The 19,828-nt window shown below is 39.8% G+C and overlaps 3 protein-coding genes and 1 pseudogene across 3 annotated transcripts; 1 reads left to right on the top strand and 3 right to left on the bottom strand.

The window, feature by feature from the left end:
* The first annotated feature begins 997 nt into the window (after positions 1–997).
* LOC149814132 (leucine-rich repeat protein 1-like) lies at positions 998–6,499 on the top strand. The gene is made up of 6 exons (XM_089988337.1): positions 998–1,295; positions 3,905–3,976; positions 4,572–4,715; positions 4,873–4,944; positions 5,039–5,110; positions 6,174–6,499. Exons 1-6 carry the CDS (start codon positions 1,081–1,083, stop codon positions 6,241–6,243), a joined length of 645 nt encoding a protein of 214 aa, XP_089844463.1. The 5' UTR covers positions 998–1,080; the 3' UTR covers positions 6,244–6,499.
* A 195-nt stretch (positions 6,500–6,694) lies between these two features.
* Positions 6,695–7,045, bottom strand: LOC149814131 (putative pentatricopeptide repeat-containing protein At1g74400 pseudogene; annotated as a pseudogene).
* A 4-nt stretch (positions 7,046–7,049) lies between these two features.
* On the bottom strand, positions 7,050–8,024 carry LOC149814130 (pentatricopeptide repeat-containing protein At2g20540-like). Its single transcript, XM_089989886.1, has one exon. The coding sequence runs from the start codon at positions 8,022–8,024 to the stop codon at positions 7,050–7,052; it is 975 nt and encodes a 324-aa protein (XP_089846012.1).
* A 1,326-nt stretch (positions 8,025–9,350) lies between these two features.
* On the bottom strand, positions 9,351–14,337 carry LOC149814129 (uncharacterized). Its single transcript, XM_089989827.1, has 5 exons — positions 14,204–14,337; positions 13,969–14,101; positions 12,064–12,308; positions 9,776–9,947; positions 9,351–9,662 (listed from the first exon to the last, which is right to left on the bottom strand). Exons 1-5 carry the CDS (start codon positions 14,317–14,319, stop codon positions 9,453–9,455), a joined length of 876 nt encoding a protein of 291 aa, XP_089845953.1. The 5' UTR covers positions 14,320–14,337; the 3' UTR covers positions 9,351–9,452.
* Between the last annotated feature and the right edge of the window lie 5,491 nt (positions 14,338–19,828).

Raw genomic sequence — 19,828 nt, 5'->3', positions numbered from 1 at the left:
CAAGCATTAAGATTTAAATTATAAACTTATTATTTGCAAGCCAAACATTTCAACCATCTACACTTCAAAATATATAACATATTTATTACTAAATTACTAGCTTATACCAGTCGAGCTGAGCTGAGCACCCGTTGTTCATGTTCAGCTTGCCGAGCATATTTTACGAATTTGAATGAGCTCTTTACTAGTCGAACACAAACCGAGACACACCAAGCCTAACGTTGGTAATCCTAAGTTCCACTTTGATCAAACTAATTGGAAAAGGCTTGGGCCCAGTTGGGTCCAGGTCCATTCCACTCCAAAGTGTCCTCGTGCACACGCTAATCTTGTTGAATGATTTAGAAAAAAACAACTGGGTCAAGACAAAGACTGGTCATCAAAGAGAAACAATATTCAAAATGACCTAAAAAGAGTCATTTTCAGACACTAAACTCTATTGTCACTGCACTGTGAATTACTCATTCACCTTGCAACTCTTTTTTTATTTTTTCAATATCAAAGGGCAACTTGATTCAATTCGATGGCTAAAAAGGATCCTATATCGATCCTAGCCGTCCAGCTGATGCATTTGGACGGCTACCATCAATCCACATTCATGTGAGAATGTGGACGGTCAAAAACACAGTAATCAGACAGGCTGCGCCTAGAAAAACAATTATGTAAAACAAATTTTATTTGTTTTCAGGGAAGTGTAGAAAAAAAAATTAAAAAAGTAAAAATTATAATAGAGACACAAGCGGTTTTCTTTCACACTGATATTCCCTGAACGGGTCAAACTCTCTCTCTCTCTCTCTCTCTCTCTCCTCTCTCAAATTTCCAACATCCCCACTCTCTCCTTCCTTAACCTGCTTCACTTTCTCCGTTCCTTCTCTCTCTCTACTAACCTCAACCTTCAAATTTGCAACCTCCCCAATTTCTCCTTCCTTAAAACTGAAGCAGTCCCCCCCCCTCTCTCTCTCTCTCTCTCTCTCTCTCTCTCTCTCTCTCTCTCTCTCTCTCTCTCTCTCTTTCTCTCTCTCTCTCTTCCGGCCCATAAAATCTTAGGGCTTTTTTCTTCCTCTTTGGCTGAGAGGAAGAGTCATGGAGGTGCCTGCCCGGTTACGCAGCTTCGCAATCACCCTCTTCCTATTTCTTCTTCCCCTCGCCTCCTCGAATTCCGAAGGGGATGCCCTTTATGCTTTGCGGAGGAGCTTGACCGACCCTGATAACGTCTTGCAGAGTTGGGATCCGACGCTCGTGAACCCTTGCACCTGGTTCCACATCACCTGCAATCAGGATAATCGCGTTACTAGGGTGTATGTTTGCTGTTACTGACTCTCTTTGCTTTGTCTTCATTATTTTTCTTGTAGTGAATGCTTCATGTGGGAAATAGTATCTAATGATGGGTTTCTGTTGATTTGGTTGTGGTGGGTGTTCAAAAATATCCTATTTTGTTTGATGGGTAGGTGGGCAATTCCCTTTATTTTTTCTGGGTGGAGTATTTTTTTTTCTTTTTTGGTTTGCATGTTTGTTGATTCTTTAGGTTGTATTATGCTTGTTTTCTCTTGTGGGTAGTGGTCGTCTGTTCTCTTTTAATGGTGATCGATCATTTCTATGTCTAGAGGAGATTTTATGGATTAGATTTCGACTAATTGAACCTCTCTCTCTCTATCTCGTGGATTGGTATAGTATGTCACAATTTCCATTTTTTGCACAATTTTCATTTTTTGTGCGGATAGGATCATTTCCTTCTGATGGTATCTATGCTTTATAGTATGTCACCATTTTCATTTTTTGTGCGGATAGGATCATTTCCTTCTGATGGTATCTATGCTTTATGGTATGTCACAATTTTCATTTTTTGGGCGGATAGGATCATTTCCTCTGATGGTATCTATGCTTTAATACTTACACCGTTTTTGTTATAATTTATATTAATGGGAATGATGGGGTGTTTGTTGCTATAAATTTATGGAAAATATTTGATTCTGTTTGATGGGTTTAGAGGACAGACTTTTTTTTCCTTTTTTGTTGGTGAAATGATTTATTTGACTCGCTGTGTGTGTCAATCGAGAACTAAATTTACTCTGCCAAATCTTGCAAGTCTACCCGTCTGATCTGATTCATCTCGCGGCCAAGTATTAGCCTGACTTGAAGGGTTGGCTAAAGATTGGAGGGGCAGGAAGTGTTTACTTTTCCTTTTACATATTTGGCATCTTTTTTTAATTTTTGGGCAAGTTTTGTTGGGGTTGAATCATGAAATTGGCCTTAGTTTATTGTTTGGAGCATTCGAGATTTTGTTTCGCTTTGGTCATTCTCTTTAGGAAGTTACATCTCCAAATATATTTCTAAGACGGCTTTCATTATTTTTTTACTACTGGGAATTATAAGTGCTGAACTTATAATGGTTATTTGTTTAACTGTAATTATCTAAAGAGATCACACTTAGAAACTGTTAAATTCCAATAGTGGGCAGGCATTGGATCACCTTTAGATGAGATCCGCTATTTCTTGAAGCACCATAGTACATCTTCTGCTCATCCCATTATTTTTCTGCTATAGAAGTATGTGGAAAAGACCTTCACCATCATCGTGAGGAAGGCTAGGTCTAGGCATGGACTATGTGATTGCCTTGCCTGGACTCATCTAGGCATTAGGATAGGCAACACCTGAATCCTGTCAAATGAAATAATTGAAAATTTGAAATAAAGGGCGATTTATAAAAAAGCAATTCTATGTTATTTAAACTGTATGTAGAAACATTATAAGAAGTTTTATAATCAGTCATTATATAAGTTTTGTGATAATAAATATAGGACTGTGCACCCTTATATATACAAGACCCCAGCACATGGCAAACAGGCAGAGCTATGCCCATGGGTTCCTATTTTCACAAGCGATCGATATATCTATAATTTTAAATGTTCCACAACCTAGCCATATAGATAATTTGTTAAGGGGGGGAGTCAGTCTGTTAAGGAGTCTTTGGGTGACATAAATTGAACATGCCATTAGCCAGCATGCCTTAAAGTCTGGTTTAAGATGAACTTAAATTTGTACATGTTGGAGTGATCCAGTTTTCTTGTTTTTTTCACTCTTCAACCTCTGGGCGTGTACGTGTTCTTTATTAGTTTTTCCTTCTTCATCTAACCCCTGAGGGGCTGTTAAGTTTTTATTATATGAAGTTCTTGTTATGTACAGTCTTTGAGAGAGTGAAATACAAACTTCTTTGAAGAGAATTTTTTTTGCGAACATTGTAGTCAAAATTCTTGTTTCTATATGTAGAAAGTGATTTTGATAATAAATTGATGGCATGCCTGGAAAGGAGTTGGAATATTTATACATTATCAAGAACAGCTTTGTTTTGTGGTTTATTTGAATTTTGTGTTATGGGTTGGGGTTTGGGAAAAAAGTGGTACATCGTGTGTCTGTGCTCATGCATGCATCCATCAAAGCTGAGATGGGGCCGGGTGCTGGTCTGCTTAGTTGTAAAAGTGATCTTAAAGTTTACATTTGTTGCATTGATACCATATTGCTATTCGTTAACTTGTCCTTTGATGGTTTCTATTTTTTGGTTCGAAAGGTATGGTAACATTTTCTGTTTTTACATGTTAAACCGATCCCGTGCATAAAAAATAATGTCAGGGCCAAATAGAACCCAATCCTGAGAATTAGTAGGTAGGTCCTGTCCTTTTGAACAAAAGTTTCAATGCATGTATTACTGTGACCTTGGTTATTTATCCAATCCATTGCCCCAACTGTGTATTATTTGCTTCAACCCTGCAGTAAATCTGGTTATTTTGGTAAGATGTATCTTGCGTATTACTTATTTCATATCTTGTTTGTGCATAATGGTTTACTGCTTTCTATGTTCAAAGTGTTCTGGTGGTTATTTGGTCTAAATTTTCATTTACTTCTTTTGCAGGGACTTGGGAAATTCAAACCTTTCTGGTCATCTAGTACCTGATATTGGAAAACTCGAGCATCTGCAATATTTGTTAGTCTTCTCTTTCTTGCTCATTCCCCTTTAATTTTTGTTGTCTCTTGGTTTGGTGATTTAGATGTTTGTACTTTCGAATTTTATCTAATTTTGACTGCCAGAGAGAGTACCACTTTATTCATCTCTTTGCATGCCTTAGACGTTCTTTTTTTTTTATTAAGAATAGCTCTGGATTTGATGGTGTAATGTTGTACATTTGTGATTCACTTGTTGCTTGCCTGGGATGCCACATCGTCCAACATGGCAGTGGCTGTTCTTCACATCCATTTTCTCAAAGTTTCTTGAGGTGGTTTTATTCACGGGACTACAGAGTTTCTGAGGTTGACTTATCTTTAAATGTATAATTATGAATTGTATATCTTGTTTTCTGCCAAAGTAGTAATCCATCCAGATTTGGAATAAGCATAATATATATTCTTTTTCTAGCATGTAACATGATAAGAGGCTATGAGCATTTTTTTTGGAGAGCTTGGTCATCTATGGGTTTTTTTTTTCCAGATCTTATGCTTATCATTGCTCTGTCTATCTGCATGAATTTGTCCATGGGAGGGAAGGTCTTTCTTTGACCTTTCTATGTATTCTTTGGATGCAGGGAACTTTACAAAAACAACATTCAGGGGACAATTCCAGCTGAATTGGGTAATTTGAAGAGCCTAGTGAGCTTGGACTTGTATAACAACAACATTTCAGGGACGATTGCCCCTTCGCTGGGCAAATTAAAATCTCTTGTGTTCCTGTAAGTTCAAATGCTCTGTATTTCTTAATTGTTTATCATGAATGGCCGTTTGGTCATGAGCTGTCACATCCACTGTTGTCTATTCTGATTAGCACTTTAAGCTTGTATGTGTTGTCTTTCAAGTGTTCAGATATTTATTTGTAAAATTTGTGTGTAGGCGTCTAAACAACAATCAGTTAACTGGAAGAATCCCTAGGGAGCTTGCCAATATTCGTAGCCTTAAAGTTGTGTAAGTTCTTTGCTGAATTGGTACTAAATCAGGGTTTACTGCTAGTCAACAGTGGAATGCAAGATTGATAGTTGTCATTTTCTCATGTCACCAGAGATGTTTCTAGCAATAATTTATGTGGAACAATTCCGACAACTGGTCCTTTTGAGCACATCCCTTTGAGCAAGTGAGTATGCACTGGTGATACATTTTGATTATGAAGCATTTGGTTTTATGTAGTTATTTTCTTTTTCTATCTGGGGCAGACGTTAGTGCCCAATTCTAAACAGTTATCCCTGCTCGCTCAGCTTGGTTATAGTTTACTAGTATTATAAAGATTTTGAATGATGAAGATATGCTCAGTCAGCTTGGTTATAGTTTTGTAGAATTAAGTTTCTGAGCACTAGGGAAGCTGCATATAGGCATACAAGTCTCTATCAACTTCCTATGGACATTCTTTGAGTAATTTCTTCATCAGTCCTTCATTGACTTTGTTAAAAGTCATGTTGGATGCATTTCTCCAATAAAATAAAGGTGTTATTTTCTGAATACATTTGGGGCACGTTTGTGTGCATCTCATGTGATTTGAAATTACACGTTATCTTATATGATAGTCGTATAAATCACAGGGTGGACAATGTGATTTGGAATCACACGAGAAGTGAATAAAATGGCCCCAAATGTGATTTTGAATCTCACTGCCCCATTTTCTCATGTTTGCCTGCACGTTAGAAATGGGGCAAATCAGAATCGTTCTCACCATTGTGTGAGAACAATTCTTATTTTGGGCCATGCAAACGTGCCCTCAGTTGTGCATGAACATCCCTTGTGCTGTTTTCAAAAAGTCACCTGCTTTTGACTTGTATCATGTTCTTTGAACTTTGCTCCCCCTGCAAGATACATCACTTTAGATCATCGATTGAAGAACTTGTAAGGCTATCGATGCTGAAAATAAGTCTCATAAATCTCATCTAATTCTGCATGTTCATTGGTTTGCTCCTTGGTATGTTCAACAATTAATTCACCCATTGCTTTTGTCCAAGTTTGCGAGCTGTATGTTTTACTGGATCTCTGTAAACACAGTAACAGTCTCAGAATTACACCTTCACTTAATACTGCTTAATCTCAGATTGTCAGTTTGAAAATCCTAGGTATCTTTTGCATTGCTTGTGCAGAAAGTTCGTTCTTGTACTTCTCTGTCACCTCCCTTTTTTCTCCTCTGATTTTGTTTCTCTTTCTATGTTATGCAGCTTTGAGAACAACCCACGCTTGGAGGGCCCAGAGTTGCAGGGTCTGGTCGCATATGATACAAATTGCTGACATGAAGAAGCTCTGTCATGTATTTGGTGAACTGCTGGCCTGCAATTTAGATTATGTGTGGGGGATGATACCCTGCATAAGGCATGGTGATGACCGATAGTGTCATCTATGTAATCTACTGAATCTATGTGACTTGGCCTTGTAGAATTGTTGCTTGGTCCTGTTTGTAGATAAGGGGAAGGGTCTGAACTCAACTGGGTGTAGGCATGAGAATGTTGCTTTAAATTTAATAAATTGGTTGGGGTATTCAGCAAAAGATGCATGTATACTTTATTTTACATTTATCATAACTGGATCCATCTCTGGAATAAGCTTATAGAAGAATGAAATTGGAGGGTCTAAAGAAAACAAAATTGGCCAATGAAAACCGTAAATGATTGATTTTACTGCAATTTTGTATTACCATGAAGAGGTGGAGTTGCACTTCCATCATTGATGTTGATGCCTACTTCTATTGAGCTTCACCTGGTAATTTCATGTTCCCTGCCGTCGGAATCGTGTTTCTTGTTATTTCTGCATCAATCCACCTCGCAGCTTGGGAGTAGACATTAGACATGATGACATGATTCTCTACATGGTCATGGTCTGACTCAAGAAGGGTCTTTGATACGATCTCTGCTAGTTTCATCTCTCCATGTGCATTGCATGCTTCTAGCAAAGTGCGCCAGATGATGGCATTGGGTGGCATTGGCATGCGATTGATGAATTCATGTGCCTGAGTCAGAAGCCCGGCACACCCAAGCATGTCAACTACGCAACCGTAGTGCTCAAGCTTCGGTGTTAGGCCATACTCACTTCGCATGGCTTCAAAATGTTTGTGGCCCTTGCATACGAGGCCTGCATGGCTGCATGCATGCAGTACGCTCACTAGTGGCATAGTTTGGCCTTATTCCTTCCGACTTCATGCAAGCAAAGAACCTCAATGCTTCCTCACAATGGCCATGAACTGCAAACCCTTCGATCATGGTGCTCCAGGAGAACACATCCTTTTCTTCAATCTCATTGAAAACTTTAACTGCTTTGTCCAAGATACCACATGCTGCATGCATATAAACCAGTGCATTTCCCAAATGAGTGTCCCTAATTTGTGGATTTCTCTCTCTATATGCATGTAGATATTCCCCTAAAATCAAGGAACTTGAGTGAACACAGGACCTCAGCAAGGGCACCATAGTATGTTCGTTAGGCATTATTCCTTCCCTCTCCATGGCCTGAAACATAACTAAGGCCTCATAAAAGCAACCATGTCTTGCATAGGCAGCTACCATGGCGCTCCATGAGATAAAGTCTTTCTGAGGCATTTCATTGAACACTTGGCGAGCATTATCGATCCAGCCACAGTCAGCATACATTTTCATCAAATTAGTTTGTACAACAATAGATGCTTCACGTCCAAGCTTGATCATCTGCCCATGTACTCCTCTTCCATTCCCAACCAATAGTGTAGCAGCCACAGCTTCAAGTACAAAGGCAATGGTGAAACTATCACAAGCCATTGATCTTTTCATCATCTGGGAGTATAACTGGAGGCTTTTCTGTGGGTTGGAGTGCAGATTGTAGCCCCTCATCATAGTGTTGATTGAAAAGGTATCAGGGTTTTCCATCTGGGAGAAGACTAACTCTGCATAGTGCATGGTGTTCAAAGTAGATGCATAGAGTGCAACTATTTTTGTCAGCTGAAATTTATTGCGAGTTTTGCCTGTCGTTATGAGAAGAGCATGGAGTTCTTTTATTTGCCTGAGGGTATATGCTTGTCTTGCTAACCGGAATTCCTTGGGCATTTCCAGAGAATCTCACATAACGGTGAATCTGAGAGCCAAAGTTCGGGAAGGGTTTATCTAAATATGGCAGTCAGCCAACCATTGTAAAAAAACATGAGAAAATTATAAAGAATCATTTGTTCTTTTATAGTTTTCTAAACCACCTTTTTCATGGGGGCAGGGGGAGCTGCAAAACATGCATATATGCAAACAATGCTAAACGATTTGAAGCATAGTTATGAGTGTACCCCGTCTCTCTCTCTCTCTCTCTCCAAACGATTTTTTCGGGTTTCCCAGTATTTTTTTTTTCATAATTCTAACCACAGAGATGTGTTCGGCGTGGTCAAGAATCGATATATGGATCATGTTTTTTCAATGGAAAAAACAATATTTGGAGCCTCAAAAATTTACAAAGATTTTAAGCCATTGATCTTTCAAACGTTATAAAATCCTACTCATGTATCAATCAAATGCTTGAGTTTATCCTATAAAGTCAAGCCTGTAGATCACATTTATATGGTCAAAATCTAAAAAAAAATTGCCCAAACTCATTTAGCATGTTTCAGTTATCATATTTCATTTAGCAAATTTTTTTTGTACTAATGAATGTATGAAACTATTGAGCAGAAAATATTTGGAATAAGCTGTATCATCTCAATCGGGCCACATATTTGTGCTTAATATGGTTTGTTTCTTATGGATGGGAGCTTGAATGATGCTTTTTAATATATAAATATCAGTTTTTGAGTTGTGAAATTTTAGTACATTGTGGGTGGTTGATTTTTGAAGCTCTTAAAACCTCTGCTTACATGCCGCAATCACATGATTCAAAACCCATTTCCTATCAAACAAACTTAGATCACATCTATAGAATCCGATTTACAAAAAAGAATCTAAAAAATATGAAAATAAGGTGATTTCTACTCAACAGTTCCGTGCCTTGATTAGTCAATCATTCACCTCCCCCCTTATATATATATATATATATATATATATACAGAGAGAGAGAGAGATGTACAAGTTTCAGACCATTTATCTCCTAGATTATCCCAGTCATTCAAACCTGCAGATGCATTTATCATTGCTTATTCACTAAGAACCATGCTATGGATCGAACCAATTCAACAATAATTCTTGATTTTTAGTTAATCAAGTTGTTTTATATAATATGAACCGTCAATTTTTTTGTTCAGCTAAAAACACATCTAAAGATGAAAAATGTTTAAACTAATATATGTTTTGTACTAAAATAAAGCATAGAGATCACATCTATGAATTTAGATGAAGTAAAAAAACGTGTAAATATGTTTTCTAAAGGGATCTAAGACGGTATGAAAAATAAATCGTCTGAAACTTTATATATATATATAAGTGGTCGTAGTGACGGTTTCACAGGAAGAGTCTTTCATTCGTCAAACATAAATAAATGTACAAGATTCATTTGTGACTTTACTTTAGGCTGTATCCACACTTCTCTTTCAATGCATCATACGCTTCTCTTACATGTTTAGGAATGAGATCTTCCACTTCAAGCGTCGCAAATTCCTTACTTGGAAGCAGAAGGGCACGACTATGCTTTTCATCATCAAAGTCTGACCGCCACAAAGTTCTCTTGTAACTCTCTATTGCTCTCTTCGGATGACACCTTGCCACGCAAACCTGTAAACATCAAGAAAATATTCAATTTGCAATCGACGAAAAAAATCATCCTGGTGGATGTGTTTCAGAAAATAAATAATTCATTGAGGTTTCTATCAATGCAATGGACTGACCCAATTTTCCTTCCCTAGCTCTGATAGCCAAAAGTGCCAATCATTTGAATCTTCACCATCTACTTGGACAAGTATATCACGCCAATTTGTGTGATGAAACTCCAATCTGCCAAAGCCATATCCCAGCCCCATACCTATGGCTTTGGTGTATGCTTCCTTTAGACACCAATACCTAAAGAAACATGTTTTAGATTTCAATAACTGGGTCACAGACTCATGGCCAACAAAAACAATCCTGGAGTTTTTACTCTGCTTTTGTCAAGATAACAAGGAATTGTTTCTACTGAAATAATATGGAACCCTTTAACAAAACACTATAAAACTATTGAAGACAATGTCATGGCAAACGCAAGCACGAAAATGGGAAAGATGAACAGCCATATCCAAGTGTTCAATTAGTTAATGAGTATTGGTTTCCATCTCATGTTTACATCGCATAATGTCACAGGTTACATTCCTTGAAGGATGCAAATAAGATGATAAAATAAATCCATCTTAAACATCTTAATACTTATAGTCATCCGTGACTATGATGTAGTTGAAACTGCAAGGTGTTATATCTTTCCAGAAACAGTAAACCAACCACATTAGTCATCTTTTCAGAAACAGCTGTAAAAACTGTGGTGACAATAGCACTTTCTTCACATGTATGAGGTTCACATGTAAGTGGTTGCAGGAGCTCCAGTTCTGGATTGGCTATCTTTATAATCAGATATTAATTCCAATAGCTGAACGCCCTCTAGAGAGATCTAGAGAATGCCTGAGCAATAAAAACGACTTATTATAGAGCAAGACAACAAAGTCAAGCTCATTAAGGCTTTGTTTGGGAGCTCACAGTCGGAGGTAGCTAGGAAGGCAACCAGCAAATCCACAGAATTTGACATTTCTATGTTACCTGTTTGGAAGCACCTCTAAAAATTCCAATCAAGGATTTAAAATAACTATCATCAGCTGTTTGGGTTGAAATATGGATTTTGCAATTACTTCCTTAAATACTGGTTCCCAAACGAATGTTTTCATCACAGCATTTGTGAATATGGGCTTTGGATTATGTTTTGTTCAAAGAATATGGATTTTGACAGGGGATATAATTTGAAGACAATGATATAGGGAGAACACAAATAATATTGTGAAAAAATAAAAGAAAATTACAAATAAAAGAGAAAATGGACTGTAGAACAAGAAAGAATAACAGATTTAAACTCAATTTGCATTCATAAGCATTTGTTCAAACACTTGCAAGGCAAGCAAAATGAAAAATCAAAAACCATAGGTATACAGTCACGTTTGGGCTTATACCCACAGTGTTGATGGAGTTCCTAGGATGTAGTTAGGATTTTCTTAGCAAGGTACCCAAAAACACAACCTAAAATAGGGCTTTACAGCAAAACACTTCAAAACAGAGAATAAAACAAGAAAAATGTAATGGAGGCACCAGTTTTGCATTGGAATGTACCAGCAAATAGGCAATCTTTTTCAAATATACATAAGAGGGATTTTTAACTTGATGTTGAAAAATGACTGTCACACCCTTTACAAAAACCACAACAAACGATGGCTCGAAAAGAAAAAATGTTTCGCATAGCTATCCAACACAGGGTGCTTGAATCTTGAGACTGTGCTTATTGGGAGGGGGGGGCATAGAGTTAAGGGGAATAAGAGAGAGAAAGATAAAGGGTTAGGGTGTTGAAGAAAGAGAAATAGAAAGTCAGTTCCATAAAGTTGGTAAATTGGTAGGTGGAAGCACGGTCGGAGGGTCGTCGAAAGTGGGCATCGGCATAGCATTTGTAAATTACCACCTCCCTATGGTGGTAGTCGGTTTGTGGAATTGGTGTCGTCAAATGCACTCTAAACTCCATCAAATGACCTTTTTGCACTCTCCCAAACGTGTGGTTGACACTGTGGATTCGTGATTCTGCTTCACGGCCTCCAGCTATCAGCTCCCAAACAGAGCCTAAAAGACAATGGGTGGAAAAGAAAGAGAATACATCAAGAGAGAAAGTATCCAGATCATTTACCACAGATGTAAATGTAACCTGATATCTTGTTTACTATGAATCTTTTATACTAATATTTGTTTCACACAATTCAATGTGGACTTTTCTTCAAAAACAAAAAGCTTTTTAAAGTAACATGAGCAAGCATCAATGCATTAAGATTCAAATATACCTATCATTTCTTATTTAAATCTAAAATTGGCTTCCAACACACGCATCAATAATGAAATTTGATAAAAGAGTAATAAGCACAAAATAAGCATGACCGGTGCTATTCTCATACATCAGTACCTATGGAACTCAGCCAAAATGTTGTTTGTAGTGCCAGCACTCATTATATGATTCCATTCCAAAGTTGTAAAGCATGAAGAAAAGTTCTTGATAAATTCTACAGCATTTTCCTTCTTAGGAACTTCTAGGGAGACTATATCTATACCCACAAGGCACTGTGGATCAGAAGCAATGGCAACATAGTCCCCATGATGAGAGGTATTGAAGTTAAAGTTTGGAAAATCAAACTTTGCTCCATTAGTTTCCTGCAATAAAGACAGATGATGTGCAAACTCTCATATATGTTGGGTGGAAATAGAGTATAGGCAATGAGTAATTCGTTGAAGGGTAGTAGGAATGAAATTTTCACTCCATAGCAGTAAAATTTATGAAAATAAAACAATCTGCATCTCTTACAAATGGAGCTTGTATGCAAGGATAATATGGTTGCAATATGCTTCCACAACTGAGATACAGGCAGCACCTTGTTCTTGGTGAGATTGCAATCACGCCCAATATGACAAAAAATTGCTGCCCTCTTGTGGAGTGACAAGTTACAAACTCTTATCAACAACTGTGTGTGTGTGTGTGCACATGTGCAACTATGCATGCCTGCATGCATGTGCAAGTACTTCAACATGTTTGAGTATACAAATGCTGGCATGTGTGTGTATGTACATGTTAAAGGTGGTCTTTTAAGATTGCAATCACGCCCAATATGACAAAAAACTGTCGCCCTCTTGTGGAGTGGCAAGTCACAAACTCTTATCAACAACGCTCTGTGTGTGTGCACATGTGCAACTATGTATGTCTGAATGCATGTGCAAGTACTTCAACATCTTTGAGTACACAAATGCTGGCATGTGTGTGTATGTACATGTTAAAGGTGGTCTTTTATGATGAAACAAAGGATCAAAGTTAGGCTTCATGGGTCTTGTCCTCAAACTTGTAGGTTCAATCAAGACTTTAAATAATCAAAGTTAACTTTATGTTCCAATCTCTAAAGATACAAACATTGATATAGGCATCTGGCTAGAACATGTGAATCTGTATTTAGAAGTATTTTACACGAAATCCAAAATAAATAACTTTATCAAGTGCAAAATTCTACAACTTCCATCGGTAAACCAATTTAATAAGCACCATGAAGCTGAATTGTCTATCAAGGTGCCTCACTTGGAGTTTTCTCAGAGAAGCAGCACATATAATTCCCCTGCCATGTATGGATTTCATTGATGGAATTCCTAGTTTTTCACATGGACGCATGTAAAAGAAAATTCAAAAAACAAGACCCATAATTAAATTCACCAAGCTAACTAAAAATAAAGCACAAAGTTGGAACTTCCACTTTGTAACTTCATAAACCCGACAAAGGCCAAGTGCAAAGAAAAATCTTCGTCCCAATTAAATGGGTGTAACTGAAGAATTTATGTGAATACATTTATATGTCAACACTTTAAATAAAGTGTAGAATGAAGCAATGAAAAACCCATTTGCTGTTATTTCAAACTGAATGATAGAGCCACGGAATTATTTCTAAATTGATACCTATATACATCAACCCCTAAATACGCAATGATGTTAGAATACATCGCCGTGGTAGGTTCAGGTTTAAGGGCAGCACAACTCCATTTCAGCAGTCCAAAACAGCCTACATGATTGTGTGAGAACAAATTTCAACAAAGAGAGGGAAAAGGAGCAAATTCAAAACACAAACAACTCTTTTAACTCAAACAGACCACATATACATATGCACCAACAATCAAAAGCAAATGAAATATCCAGTTGGGATAGATTTTGCAAACATGATTTAGAGCTCAAGTATGATCCATGTTTGAGAAATTAGAGAGAAATATCAGTCCTGGGGGCAAGTTGAAGACCATTCTTTCTCATTCGAAAAGAAAAAGAAAGAAAATCAACACGTACCAAATATGGTTTTCCTTCTACAGTCCGTTTGATCATTATTCCCTTGAATGGAATTCCCAGGACTTCGTGTACAAGCATGTATTGAAGCATTCGACTGACAAGTGCTCTTTTCTTGTCTTCTGTCTTCATAAACCTGCGAGTTTTCAAACGAAGAGAAGAACCCAGATGTTATTAAAAGATTGTTAAGGTCATAGTACTCTCTGTTTCTCTCTCTTCTTGCGGAGGAAATCCGTACCTGGCGATGGCGGGACTCTCGTGGGGAGGGAGGAGCGAAACGCAGAAGCGGAGCTGGGCGTCCGACGGCTCCCACCGCGAGACGTCCACAGCCCATCTCTGCAACGCGCGCTCCATGACGTCCGATCCGGAAGAGCCCCCAGAAGAAACCCCGATTCTCTCTCTTATATAAGGTGACTACTCACTAGAATATATTGTGGAAATATGTGAACCGAAGAATGAACTAGGGATTTCCGACACTTTTTCAGTAGGGAACCTGGTTCTAGGTCAAATTTGGACTGGGTCTAGGCAATTCCAGATCCCAACTAAGCCTTTTTCTAGGGTGAACCACATCCAAATCCATAACTGGCCAGGAATAGTTTGTTGAAAACTTGAAACCAAAAGTTGGCAGGTATTGGTTAGATACCAATCATACCAACCCAAATTCACGACACTATATAGATAGATTTTGGCTTATATGGTACTCTCTCTTTCTGGATATCAAAATCTGTTCTTTTTGGGTTTCCACCAGCCAGTCGCCTTACCAATGTCATTCATCGGAAAATCTTTCGTGCGGTCTTCGACATGTCCTTCTCTGTCAGCAGCTCTTTTCGGTGACAGCTCCTGCTTGCCTGATGGTCTCCTCAGTTCCTGCTCCTCTCAGTCGTCATCTCTATGTGCATTGGAATTTCTCCCGTCGATGATTACTTTTTTGGAAAGCTATCATCTCTCCTTTCGTCTCCCAATGCCCTTGGTTTGCAAGGGATCTCTTAGTGTCCTCAATCCTCTTCGCATTTATCTCCTGCCACCCCTCTTCGAGGTGCTTTGACGACTCATGATGTGGTTGGTGGTATTCTCAGTTTTCATTTGCTTTGGTATCCGCCCTCGCTCCTTTTTCCGCTCTGGAGGTTTCTTGGTTATCGCCCCTCTCAGTCGTCAAGAGCCTCTACGGCTGGCGTTCTTGAGGCTTCTGGGTTCTCGCCATTTGATGATGGCTCTCCTGCTTTGCAGTCTGCCACCTGCTCGCTCCCCCAGGCTTAAGTCTCATTATTCCTCCCTCTCAGAGCCGTAGGGCTATCATTAGCCCGTGCTATCTCCCAAGCCACCATTTTGCAAGATTTTTGATTGCTTCTGGAGTCATGTGCAGCCTTCGTAAGTCTTAGTGTGGGGATTCGCTTCTGATCCTTTCCCCATGCAGGCGTTTTGATGGCCCTTCGGTTCATGTGATGATTTTCAATACCATCTCCGGTCACGCCTCTATTAGCATGGTTATCCCCATGTTGGTTCTTCTCCGCCCTCCCTTGCGCTTTTCATTTTTCGTTGCCCTTCTTTGTTTATGTCGGTCGACCAGGGTTCACCTTGCGAGCCCGACATCGCTTTCTTTGGCATTTCTTATTTTGTGGGTGCTCACCCACCCGTAGGGCTCAGTCATCCCTCCTCTCCTCTAGGCATCGACGTGGATGACGTTGCCTGGCTGCTCGAAGTCTTTCTTCCTCATCTGCAGCTCATTCATATTTCTGACGTCATGCTAGCTTTTGTTGTTGCGATCTCTGACCTTCTGCTTTCCTTTGTGGCGCTCCAAGTGGAGATCGTTCTTGGTCGCCCGATTGCCTCCTCGTCCCCTTCACAAAGTGCTGGAGTTGTTTTCTCCCCGAGGCGATGTTCTTCTGCTTGTTGTGGACATCGTCGCTTCCTGCAATACTCGGCCTCTCTTGCTAATTTTTTGCCTAGGCATTCTGCGAGAGCTCACACCCCTCAAAGTTTTGCTGACTTCCAGCTATGAAGGTGTTATGCTAGAATATCAGGGGACTGAACTGTCCCGACAAGCATTTATTCTTGGCAAACTGGATTCGCCAAGAAAAAACAGATCTCATTGTCCTATGCAAAACCAAAATGACTGCAGTTTCTCGCTCTATTGTTTTCGAAATTTAGAGAGGGGCCAATTTCTTTTTTAAGCCCGCAGTCCACTATGCTGGTAATTTTTTTATCCTTGGTAAGCCTTCTTTGAGTATCTCCCAAGTTGACGAAAGCATGTTCTCCGTATCGTTTGCTCTCCCCTTGAAAGTGAGGGTCTCTCATGTTGTGGTCACTTTTGTCTACGGTCTCAACCGTCTCCACCTTCACTCCACTTTTTGGACTGATTTGAGTAGGGTTCTTAGTTCTTTTGGGGAGTTGCACCTTCTTATGGAAGACTTTAACTGTTTGTTGTCCATCCATGATTTCAACCTTCTCGTTTCTCCATCGACATTTATGTGGGGTTTCCAGGACTTTGTCTAACAGCACCAGCTCTACCCTGTTCCCCCTGCCGGTGAAGCTTTCTCGTGGTCTAATAGATGATCTCGTCCATGTTGCAGACTGCTAGACCGTGTGCTCGTCTCCCCAAATCTTTTGGTGATCCTTCCTGACATCACATGTTTTCTTCTTTCGCCTTCTATCTCTGACCATAGTCAGGTCATTACTCGTTGAGGGGAAGGGTTTTCCTTTACTAGGTCTTTCATCTTTGAATAGTGGTGGCTGAAGGAGCCGGATTTCAAATTTGTGGTCTTCCATTCATGGAACAAGCCTTCCAATGTGGTTAGACTTGTCGTTTGTTGCCTTGTGAAGCTCTTCCGCCTATCCCGCGACATAAAAGTTTGGCTTTGGTCTAATAGCATCAGCAAATTCCAGCACCTGGACGCCTGGGAACAAGAGTTGTCTGTCGTTCATCACTTTTTGTCGTTCCCGGACACCCTTTCTGATTCCTCTATTAAAGCTTAAAAGTCATATCTGTTGAGCTTTCTCTTCTTTTTCAATCCTGGCGGATCAAAGATGAAATTCAATGGAAGCAGTGGTCGAGAGTGCACTGACTTGTCGCTGGTGACGGCAACACCAATTTTTTTTACTCCTTCGCTTCGCACCGGCATAGGAGGCATGTTATCCCTTCTATCTCCATTGAGGAAGTAACTTATTCTGCCAACAATGTCATCCTCGTAGTTTCTCTCTACTTCAAGGCCTTTTATGTTGCCCAGCCCTCCGTCAGCGGCTCTATTGGTCCTCTCCTCATTCGGACTATTGACCTAGCCCAATCCAGATCCATGCAATCTATGTTCGCTGACGATGAGATCCTTTTGGCTATTAAGGACCTGTCAGGTTGGAAAGCTCCTCACTTCGATGGCTTTCTCGTGGACTTCTTTTGTATCTTTTGGTCCTGCACTAAGAATGATGTTATCAAAGTCTTTGCGAAGTTCCATCGCAATTGTTGGTTGCCGGTCCACACACACTTAGCCATTGTCTCTCTCATCTCTAAGGATGTGGTGTCCTATGATATCTCAAGATTCTGTTTTATTTCGGTTATGGGGGGCTCTACCATATTATTGCTAAGGTTTTAGCTAACATGCTCAGAGTCGTCGCTTCTTGAATTTTCTCAGATTCTCAGTTCACTTTTATCCCCCTTAGGTGAATTCATCACTCCTTCATCCTAGCCTCGGAAGTCCTGCACTCTTTGAATATCAACGACCAGCCTTTTTTCTCTCTCAAGCTCGACTTTCATAAAGCCTTTGACTCGGTTCATTGGCCTTTCTTATTTCATATGTTTGACAATTTCGGTATTGATCATTGTTTCTCTCGATGGGTGCGCGAACTGGTTTCAAATGCTCATTCTATTATTAAGATCAATGAAGTTAGAGGCTCACAGTTTAAGCTTGGGCACGGTATTCGGCAAGGTTGCCCTCTTTCCCCTTTGTTATTTAACATCGTTGCTGAGGGCCTCGTGGTTTGTTCAAGAGGGCTGCAGATTCTAGATTTATTGATCTCCTCGACATTCAAAAATTCTTCCATCATATTCTCACCTACGTTGACGATATGATCATCTTCGGTCACACCTCCGTGCAGCAAATATTGATATTCAAGCTCATCCTTCAGTTTTTCCTCTCTTTATCGGGTTTATCTTTGAACGACAGTAAATGATGCATGTTCATGTTCAATGCCCCCCCCCCCCCTCTTCCTTGTTGGCCATTAGGCAACAAATTTTTGGTTGCGCTACTTTGGATCCTCCAATGTCCTATCTGGGTCTCCCTTTGCAACTAATGTGCATCCCCTCAACCGCTTGGAATGCCACTCTTCAAAAAGTCCAGACCAAAATTTTCTCCTTAAAGACTTTTTACCTTTCCATCGCAGGTAGGCTTACCCTCATCAAGCATGTCTCATCCTCTATCCTGGTTTTCCTTATGTCTATGTTCTTGATGTCCTCGGGCGTGGAGAAGAAATTCTCTCGTTTGATGGAGGATTTCCTCTGATCTAGCTGTCATCCTCAGACTAAGCGTCATCTGGTGGGTTAAAATTCTCTGCAGCTCCCTAGGTGTGTGGCAGGTCTGGGGATTGCTCCGAGACTTAGAAGTATTGCTCTCGTCGTGAAGCAATGTTGGATGGCGCACCGTCCTGGCAAACCGTGCGCTCCCTTATTGCATGCTAAATATGGCTCCCTTGAGTCGTTCTTTTTTTATCGTCGTCATCACACCCTTCATACTTTGCACCTGCGTCGCATGTGGCTTAAAGCCATGTCTTTCATCCTCATGAATGAGGGTGATCCTGACCCTGCCACCCAGCTTTTGCATCGAGCAATTGTGCCTAACGACGCTTTCTGCATCAAATCTCTTTATCGGTCTCTTCTTTCTCCTAGAGTTGACTGGCTATGTGAGCATTTGTTATGGGCTAAAGGCTCAACTCCGCGTTCTCGGTTCTGAGCTTGGTTGATTCTGCAAAATCGGGTTCAAACGGACAACTTCCTCAAAAGAGTGGGTTTTCAGCTTACAAGTCGGTGTGTCCTGTGCAATGCGGCAGAAGAATCCACCGATCATCTGTTTTGGGCTTGCCCCATCTTTGTGGATCTCTTCAAGAGTACGTGGAACAAACCTGATGTCAACGTGCGACAGGACTCCTTCGTGCTCGATCTTCTGTGGGGCCCACCGCAGGTGCACCAGATGGCGGCTGATTTGGAGAACTTGGCTCCTCACTACCTGGTGGGTTGTTTGGATGACCCGCAACAATGCGATATTCCGTCAAACTCTGGTTGTTTTCAATAAGCTCGTGCATTGCATCTTGGCTGATGTGCACGCAATTTTGTGCCTCTGCTGCCTTCAGCCGCCCTCTCTTCCTCCTAACCCTAGCTGAATTTGTTGGATTTCCATTTTTTCTTTGACTTTTGTCCTTATGTTTTATTGTTTGCCTTCGTGTTTTCGGCTCTTGGTTTGGGTCTGCTGTTTGTTTGCTCACGAGCTCAACGTTTGTTGACCCTTTGTCTTAGTAATGTTGATGTTTCGTTCGGCTCTCTCTCTCTCTCTCTCTCTCTCTCTCTCTCTCTCTCTCCGTGGACGTACATATTATTAAGAAATTTACATATCTATCTAGGTTTAGATAATGCCATTTTTTAAACAAAATAGCAAATTTTATTCTCGAGAAAATATCAGCTAGTAAAATCTCGTACTATTTCAAAAGATCCAGTTTTTTTCAAGAAACTCAGAAATTTATTGGTACTGTAAAAATATAAAATATATGAAAACATAGATGAATTGGGGGCTCGGGTCAAAAGGAAAGAAATCAACCTCTAAGAGATAGTATTGAATCATATTAAAAAAAAATACTTGCAAAAAGCGTTCTTATCAAGTTAATG

This window comes from Nuphar pumila, chromosome 15 (assembly GCF_984573655.1).
Source record: "Nuphar pumila chromosome 15, dmNupPumi1.hap1.1, whole genome shotgun sequence".
In the NCBI taxonomy this organism is placed as follows: domain Eukaryota; kingdom Viridiplantae; phylum Streptophyta; class Magnoliopsida; order Nymphaeales; family Nymphaeaceae; genus Nuphar; species Nuphar pumila.
The sequence above is the reverse complement of the archived record's forward strand: the minus strand, read 5'-3'. Positions and strand labels throughout refer to the sequence as shown.